The following is a 9,363-nucleotide window of genomic DNA, read 5'->3' on the forward strand; positions in this document are numbered from 1 at the left end:
GTGTGTGTGTGTAATGCAGGTGAGATGCATTGATAGACAGACAGATACACTCTAAATATACTGGGTTAAAAACAACCCAGCACTGGGTGAAATATGGATAAACCCAGTCCAGTGTTATTTTTAGACTAAATTTATCGACAAAAACATACAGCATGTCTGATGTTTTTGAGTGGATCTTTAGAAGTGTTTTATAAGTCGTGTGTCCGAAGAAAAAATAATATTTAGGCTAAATGTATGTCAAGTTCACGCGTCAGGTAAGTGGAACTGAATTTATCAATACTTATATATTAAAAATAAAGGTTTAAACATATTATTTAAAACGTATGTATTTATACACAAATGTACAATATATATAAAAACATTGAATAAGCATTGTATGAATATGTCTGGGGAGCTGTTTAAGTGAAGGAAACGAGGTCTTGTTTAATCCATAAAACACTTAATGGCAAAAGCTGTGTTACTATAATGAGTTTTAGGTTTTTTGGCGTGTTGTATAATATGTTTGTGTTTGTGTGAAGTTAAAAGTCGACATTAAACGTGACTAACAACCAGGCTCTTTTCAAACGGGGCGGATTACACAATGTTTCTGGTCTCGTGAAGGCGCTTCGTAGAGGAGTTTGTCGTTCCGAACGAGAATAAACAACTGAATCCTTTCACAAGGCTGTTATCAAAGCAGACTGCGTCAGTCTGTTCCCTAGGTAGTGAATCACTAGATCGTGCAGACGAGTCCCTGCACTGTTAAAGAGGCCATGGCTTAATAAACATTGGGACAACTGATCACTCAATATGTAAAACGTCACCACTGGTATTCATCAACAACAGGCAGTCATATTTTGATAGTATTTTAATCCTGTTTCAGGTAGACTTATAATATGAAATGTGCATGTTCTGTTACAAATCCTTGCAACTAATGAATAGTCAACATCAATGCTCCCTGTGTTGTGTGATAGATTGAGATTTTTTGTGGCCAAAAAAAAAAAAAAACGTATTGTTTGCAACTTCTGTTCCATCACAAATTTAATCAACTGATGGTGTTACATTTTAAATGATTTAAAAGGCTTCAATTCATTTTTTGATATAATTTTTGTTTTATTTTTTAATTGTTTTGTGAGGATTGATTTGATTTGTGCTTTCTCATCATTGTAAGTTTTCATATGTTGGCCAGTCACTTCTTCCAAGACTCCAAACACTGCCATGTGACCAGACTGCTCCACTGCAACTACATAGTGTGTGTGAGTGTGTGTGTGCACTTTCAACACTAAGACTTACAGTTTTTCTCAGTCGCTTTGGTACATTTCGGATCATCCTTGATATTTGCAAAACAGTAAGTGCATTTCTCAAAACAACTCGTACAAATAGTAAAACACCATGGATTACCTGCAAAAGCCAGTCTCTTGCTCAAAATCCTTAGTTCATCTCTCAAAAATAAATATCTGTGTCAATGAACATGTCAGTGCCATCAGAATGACAAGTCCTTGTGTCACTGTGTACGGATAAGACAGTCAATTTGCTTAGTCATGCTGTCAATATAACAGTGTACTCTGGAGGGATGTTCTGATGTAAACTATGGCAACATTTTGGGTGACAGTTACTGTATTGAACAGTATGCCATTTGCTTATGTATGCCATATATCTATTTCAAAAGTACAAATTTACACATTACTGTATGTGGGATATTGATTGAAAGAGACTGGATAGAATTCCTAGTTACACTTTTACTAGTGGTCTGACCAAAAAATTAAAAATACCTAATTTTTTTAACCCCTTTACAATGTCATTGTGATATAGAAAAAGAAAAAGAAATATGGGCACAAAGATGATGTCAAAAATAAGTCCACTGTTGTGTTGTAACTCTTGTGTTGTCCTCTGGCTTTCCAACTGAAGATTCATGAGATGAACCTTTGAGCTATTTCAGAGAAATGGTTTACCATTTGTTGATCTACATTCTCTTCATTAGTCAAGATTCGCTTGCACAATTCATGCCAAATTTACAAAAAATCTAATAATAATGTGTAAAATGAAGAGTGCTTGGCAGTATATGACAACTAGATGAACCATTTTGCATTCAATGACTTATGCGATGAACTAAAGACTAGATGTTTTGAGGGGTAAGATTACTGCACAGAAAACTATATAATACATCTTGAGCAACATGACATTAGCAACTGATAATATAGGAATTCACAGATAAATGTGCATAATGAATTGCATGAATGTACAAAAGCAATCGCAACTTGTTCAAAAGAATGAGAAACTGGTTTTATGATGTATAAATGACTAGATGATGTGGAGGTTGTACAAGTAGTTTTGAGAATTTAATTTCTGAATTGATAAATGCACCTAAGCGAGAAAAACTGTAAATGTTCACCTTTTGATTATTGCTGATGCCTCTAGTGATTATGTGTCTGATTTTTAATTTACAAACTCTTTTGGGTTCATTTTAAACCAGCCATATAATATTTTTTAAGCAATAGTTGAGTAAAAAAAAAAAAAAACTATACAGAAGGCTAGTTATTTTTAACCCAGCATTTCTTTAGAGATGGATGGATGGATGGATGGATGGGTGGATGGATAGATAGATAAGGACAGACAGATAGATAGATAGATAGATAGATAGATAGATAGATAGATAGATAGATAGATAGATAGACAGACAGACAGACAGATTGTTTTTGGAGCTGCATTGGCTGCAGAAGCCAGTATAATCTGTGCATGTGTGTGATTTCCTGCCTGTTATAACATCTAGCATGCGGCGCTGTTTGAAATGCAAGGAAAAACAACAAACTCATTTCTAGTATTTCTACAATAAACTGTTGTTGAAATAGAGCATAACAGTGTGCTGTACAAACTACTCATGCACACATCAAACTCTCAGTGAGAGTGTGCCACTGCAACTCCTGTAGCTCTGGTGGTCCTCACCCTGTGTGTGTGTGTGTGTGTGCGTGTGTGTGTGCTTACTCAGAACGTGCATAACTGCTCACTTACTTACATGTGAGTGTGATTTTTTTCACACCAACGCCCAATCACAGCCACATCTCACATGCTCTACAAGGACAACCCCCCATCTGAGGCCAGATGACCAAACAATGGAAAGATCAGCTCATGCGGCCTGATTTAATGGTCAGATCCAGCAGTTTATCTGCGCTTCTCTCAGAGCCACAGAAGACCCATTCAGCCGGTCCACAAACACTCTAACAAGCACTTCTCTCTAATAGTAGAGTATGCAAATGTAAAATCTTCATCATCTTCATCATCACTCACCGGTTTCTCTGCTTCCTCAGCTTTTGTTAAGGACAGGACAGCAAACACACAACACCAAAATGCACACAATCTGCGAGGAAGAGGGGAAACACATGAAGATGAGTATTTAGAAGAAGAAGAGTACAATTTCAGTTTAATCATGTTGTGATATTAAATTATACTGTGATAATGAGCTGCTATATTAACACACGATGACCACTGTAAATTATAATGTCTATGGTCTATAAGAGGCTGATTAGATTAATCCCGGGACAATTAGGAAAATGTGCTGATGTATACAAATACTTCCCAATGGCTTTCCCAGAATTCCTCCTCCACCCTGCCCGGCTCCTATTGGCAGTTCCTCTGAACATGACTTATCCTCAAAACATTCCTATATCAACCACATTCATAATGCAACGCCTAAAGCCCACATGCTAAGGTTCTGGTTGGTGGCTTTTCATAATAAAAATACTTCACATTGTGTCTTGTTGATATGTCTTGTCCTTGTAAGCTGTTTCAATGTATCATGTTTCGAATGATAAATGCTAGGTTACTTCTGTTTGAGGCCCCAGGTATAAAACACACCTGAAATGGTTAAACGATATTTTCTTTGGGTAAAAGTCATCTTGGATTATCTTGTTCTTTATTCTGGATTAGCAATTAATCCAGAATGTTCAGGTCAAAATTTCACATTATAGATAATAACTTTGCCTGTTTACACCAAGGATGATAACTTTAATGATAAGTATTAAGTTTTAATTATTGTTCTAATTCTGAGAATACAGAAGTCCACATCACAACTGCAGAATGTGCTTATAATAAACAGAGCAATGCAGTGCACTAGCGTGGACACTAATTAAGGTTATAGTTTACTTTGTAGTTATCTTTCTTTGTGTGTACGTGCCTTTAACTTGGGGTAAGGACTCTTCTGAGCTACTTTTTACACTTAGCATTAACCTGGGTTTATGAAGCAAAGCGTAACAGTGCTAACCCTGAATTGTGGTGTCAAGGATAAACAGTACAGTGTGAAACTGTTTAGCTGTTTAGCAACAGACAACTCATAAATAAGTGTCTCAGTGGTTAACCCATTAAATACCCATTAGTGGTTAGGTTCAGTAGTGACAGCAAACACATTAATCATGGAATTAAAGAGATGGTGTTATGTATGAGCAGATTAATATGATGACAATGGAAAAGCAGTTAATTATGGTGTTTACAGGCACATCATTTTCCAGTGATTCTGTGTAAGTCTTTAAAACGTTGGTAAATTAAAAAAAAAATATATATACAGAATTACAACAGAATTGTATGGACATGCACAAATATAAATGAATGTCCAGTTATGAGTAAACAGTACAAATACATATTTCAGCTGTTTTATTCAGATTTCAAGAAACCAGAACATTGGTTCAATCTGATTATGGAAACCATGACATTTACATATTCAGAATATCTACTCAATATTCACTTTTTATTGACTAATATGCTTGTAATGGTTCCACAAAGAGTCTTGATAAACCATTTCAAAATGATTAATTACTAGCTCAAAGTAACATGTGAACAGTGTAAAACTGAACAAAATGATGTTTACTCAGTTTAAGAATAAACCTGGATTAGAAATATCAAGTGTATTGTATTTTTCATGTTATTGGGGCCAAATCGAACCCCAAACAGAAACAATATTACACTCTCAGAAATAAAGGTACAACAGCTGTCACTGGGGTGGTACCTTTTCAAAAGGTACACTTTTGTACCTATTAGGTTCTAATATGTACACTTTAAGTAACCATATTTACCTTTAAGGTACCAAAATGGACCCTTTAGGTACAAATATTTACTTTTTGAAAAGGTACCGCCCCAGTGACGGCTGTTGTACCTTTTTTTCTGAGAGTATAGGCTACTCTTCTGGATAACAGCCATCAAGTTTTTGAAAGTGCATGACCGCTTAGACCAACATCTGTATGTGTTGTATTAATTAGGTCATTTTATAGTGAACATAATGGGTTAATTTCAAAACCCCTGTTCTACAGTACAGCACAGGGGTCTATGGGACCCCAAACACTTAAGCAATCTGTCTCAAGAGAACGTGAGGCTTGTTTGTACCAATAATGTTTATCTGCCTGATGAGTTTCCACATCATCTGTGGTTTACTATTAGTATTTCAGAACAGTGTAAAATGATGCATGACATTTTGAGTGCAGCCGCAGACCCGTAATCACAGAGGTGGGTTAAAGCGGCGCGCCACGGAAACCATCAGGACAGCATCGAGCCAGAACTAGAGTCCCAGCGCGCTGAAGACCCCCCGCCTCTGGCCACGTTTTTCACCAACTACTGGAGAAACCTGCGTCCCCAAACAAGAGCTAAAACGCGCCAAATAATCCGAAAGGAATGTTCGGAGAAGAATTCGATCGTAAACATTTAAAAGCGACCTTACATTTGAAGCAAAACAGGAGAGTAATTAGATGGTGAAGATTTTTGCATTACAATTTCAGTTACTTATTTCTGAGATTTTTTCCTTCCACTTTTTATTGAAAGTATAAATCATGCTTTAAAGCATTTTATTTTATTTGTTTTTATTTAATTTATTTAATATTTATTTGATTGGCTGGTTTGTTAAATTTAAAGATTCCAAATTGCATAAACATACCTTAGCCTCACATGAAGAAATGTGCTGTAACCTTTTGCTTCTTTGAGCCCATTAGGATCTATTCGAAATAATGCTATAATTATCATATAATTATATAGCATTAGTATTCCTTTAGGATTATTGACGTATAGCCTATATGAAACATGCATACGCAACCGATACATTATTAGTATTTCTGAATACTGTGTGTATTTGTAGTCCAGCGGTCTGATCTGAGCAGGAACAGTCTTTGTGGTTCTCGTAGTTGTGATCGAGCCAGACTCGAACCCGTGGCCAGCGGCAAGAGCAGGAGACTCAATGCACACTTAACGTCTCTCCATCCGATACAATGATGCGCAAAAGTCACAAAGGTGGCCAAAGCCCGCGTTACCTGCTCACAGATGCAGTCGTCATTCTCTGCTCACGGCTTCGTTCTTCTGCGTCAGGTTTGTGAAAGAAACAGAAACAAACACCAGATCCGCGGAGCTGCTTGGCGAACTTTTCCTCGCTCCTTCAGACTCGTTCTCTACTCTGACACACACACACGCACGCGCACGCACACACACACACACACACACACACTCCTCTGGAGTAAGAGAGGGAGGGTGTAGTTTTTTTTTCCCTGTCGTTAACCCAACTTTTTTTGTCCTTGTGTAAATCTGGTGTGACGCTGGACAGCCACACAGAATCTCTCTCTCTCTCTTCTCTTCCTTGTGTAAATCTGGTGTGAAGATGGATCTCTCTCTCTCTCTCTCTCTCTCAAACATGTGATTAAAGCAAGAATTATTGTTGATTTTAATTATTCAAATTGATTAATTGAAAGTTTTTAGATTGAATGGTGTTGTGATGTTGGGTGGTGTTATGTAGTTAATGAGGATTATTAGGCTATTATTATTATTATTTTTAGAGTACTATAAAGGTTTGTGTTAATTGTTAAAATAATTGTTTTTAAAAAGTGATTATAAATCTCTCTCTCTCTCTGTCTCTCTCTCTCTCTCCATCTGTTTTTCTTCTCTTGTCCTCCTCCTCACAGCACGTCACTCCTCTCGCTGGTTTCTCTCCAGGTCTTTTGTTGGCTCTGACACACACCTGTACATCATGTGTCATCACCTTCAGCAGAGACTGCAGATATTTGCTCAGCAGTGAACACCACATGAGTTCAGAATCACACTGATAACAGCACTACTAATAGTTCATCGTATTTACTTTCAGTATCACCACAGAGGAGACTATAGGGTTAGTTTTCACTTTTGTCACCCGTTTTCTCAGGATTATTAATGAAAATCCATTTCTGTATAAAAATTTCAAGACTGCATTGATGGTTATTGCTCAGGAAAACCTACTTGAGCACACACTGACCTTTTGAACAGTAATGGGGCATGTTGTCACAACATTTGTTGGAATAATGGAACCTGCAGCAAAATATAAACGGTAAAATAAATTTAAAAACATAGAAAAAAAAATTTTTTTTTTTAATAAATGTTTAATCATGTACGTATGAAATAATTTATTAACATTGTAAAACAAATATGTAAAAATAAAGGAAAAAAATGTCAGTTAAAATTCTTTCTCCAACAGCGAAAGAGACAGGTGTGTGGAAACAATCCACAATACCTATTTTAATATTTGTTAAATCTTTGAATCCAGATTTTCACTGTGGTTTCATACATTTGACCCCTCTTAATAGATATGAAAGGTCTGAGACTAAATCTCTACACTAAATATCAAAAAAGAAAAGAAAAAAAATATATATAATTAATGTCAAGGAATGCTTTAAACAACACTCTCAATAAATCTCAAGAGAGAGCAGCATAATGACTGATAATGATTGGGGATATTTTTTCAGATATATATATCAACGGAACTTCAATGAGAATAAATTACTTTGAGGGAGTTTTCCAGTCTGATTGGGTCGCAGTTGTCCAAAAGTTTTTAAACAGAGATAATAGTCTTGAAATTGCTCTGAAAATCATGGTGGCGTGAAACATGGCATTTGTTTACTGTTAAGGGATGAGTGCATAGATTATAAACCACTGAGAACAAGGCCTGTCAAGCATGTCGAGATACACAACTGATGAATCCCACATGAGATCAGAGGAAAACTGTATATATGTATTTATGAATCACTAAATCAAGGGTCACTGCATGATTTCATCTGTGAGGACTCGCCGCATGAACAAAGTGCTTTGAGAGGTGAAATGAAACTACGTTCAAAGCGTGTAATCGTGCCAATATTATGAAGATAACGTGTATCTAACAAACAAGATAGCATATCGTAATCACACTGAGAGAAATGTTGGGTGACGGCTGCGCTTCAGTGCTCATACTGGATAAGTTCATGCCTGTTTCTGTGGGTGTTCTCCGACCTAGCTTAAATGAAAATATAACCTCTGGATATGAAGCAGAGAGGAAAGTAGCTAAGAACAAAATGATTAACGAGATACACAGAAGTTAAAGCTGAACAAAATGCATGTTCAAATATAATGCAAAAGATCTTAAAAGTCTATAAAATAATACAGTAAAATAAAAACAGTAATATTATCACAATTTAAAATAACTGTTTTCTATGTGAGTATATGGAGTATATTCCTGTGATGCGCAGCTGAATTTTCAGCATCATTTGCTGCTCAAAAAACATTTCTGATTATTATCAGTTTTGAAAACAGTTGTGCTGAACAATATTTTTGTGGAAACTGTGATGCACTTTATTTTTCAGGATTCTTTGATTAATAAAAAAGTTCAAAAGAAGAGCATTTATAATAAATCAAAATCTTTTGTTGATTAAAGTTATCTTTAATGACACTTTGATTTCATTTGTCCTTGCTGAAAAAAAAAAACCCTATACCTGACCCCAAAGTTTTGAACAGTGTTTGAACAAGTACAGCCAGAGCATTTATTGACGATAATGTATTGACTACGCTGTGAACCAGGTGATGTTCCAAAATGCATTATCAGTGTTTTCGCATGCACTCATGTGTCAGTATCTGTAACTTAATCCTAAATTGTTTATGTGTCGGTGTTTGTAAGTTGATTTTCAATTTTTTTGGTTTTTATTATGTTTAAGTTGTTTCTCCTGAATGTACTGACGAGCATTTATGATAAAACTAAAATATGAAATATTTGCTTCAAACATGAAATCAGAACTGGAAAATCTTAGTTTTGAACTAATTTATTTGTAATGCCCTCTGTTGAAATTTGCATGCCATCATGCAGTAGCAAGTAGTAAACATGTTAAAGTTAAATTAATTTCTATAATGAAATTACACTTTTTAGTAAGTGCATACTGAAAATCTACTATAGTTGAAATTTATACTAATGCATAATAGCGCTAAAATCGCATCGATTGGCATGCGATCTCGTTAAATCCTGTGAATTTAAATCACCATCACCTGCTTCAATTTGAGCAGCTTTAGACGTAGTTCACTGACAATAAGGCAAAATCGCCCTATGTTCGCAGATCAATTCATGCATTCGATTTCGAATTAAGTGTATGA

At 35.7% G+C, this 9,363-nt stretch overlaps 1 protein-coding gene across 1 annotated transcript in view; it reads right to left on the reverse strand.

Moving 5' to 3' along the window:
• Window positions 1–6,432, reverse strand: part of LOC109104582 (ADAMTS-like protein 4) — a 59,330-nt gene extending 52,898 nt beyond the window's left edge. The window contains 2 exon segments of the mRNA XM_042740465.1: window positions 3,262–3,331; window positions 6,261–6,432. Of these exon segments, the coding sequence (XP_042596399.1) occupies window positions 3,262–3,331; window positions 6,261–6,283 (93 nt within the window). The 5' untranslated portion in view covers window positions 6,284–6,432.
• Between the last annotated feature and the right edge of the window lie 2,931 nt (window positions 6,433–9,363).

Source organism: Cyprinus carpio, chromosome B16, assembly GCF_018340385.1.
Source record: "Cyprinus carpio isolate SPL01 chromosome B16, ASM1834038v1, whole genome shotgun sequence".
In the NCBI taxonomy this organism is placed as follows: domain Eukaryota; kingdom Metazoa; phylum Chordata; class Actinopteri; order Cypriniformes; family Cyprinidae; genus Cyprinus; species Cyprinus carpio.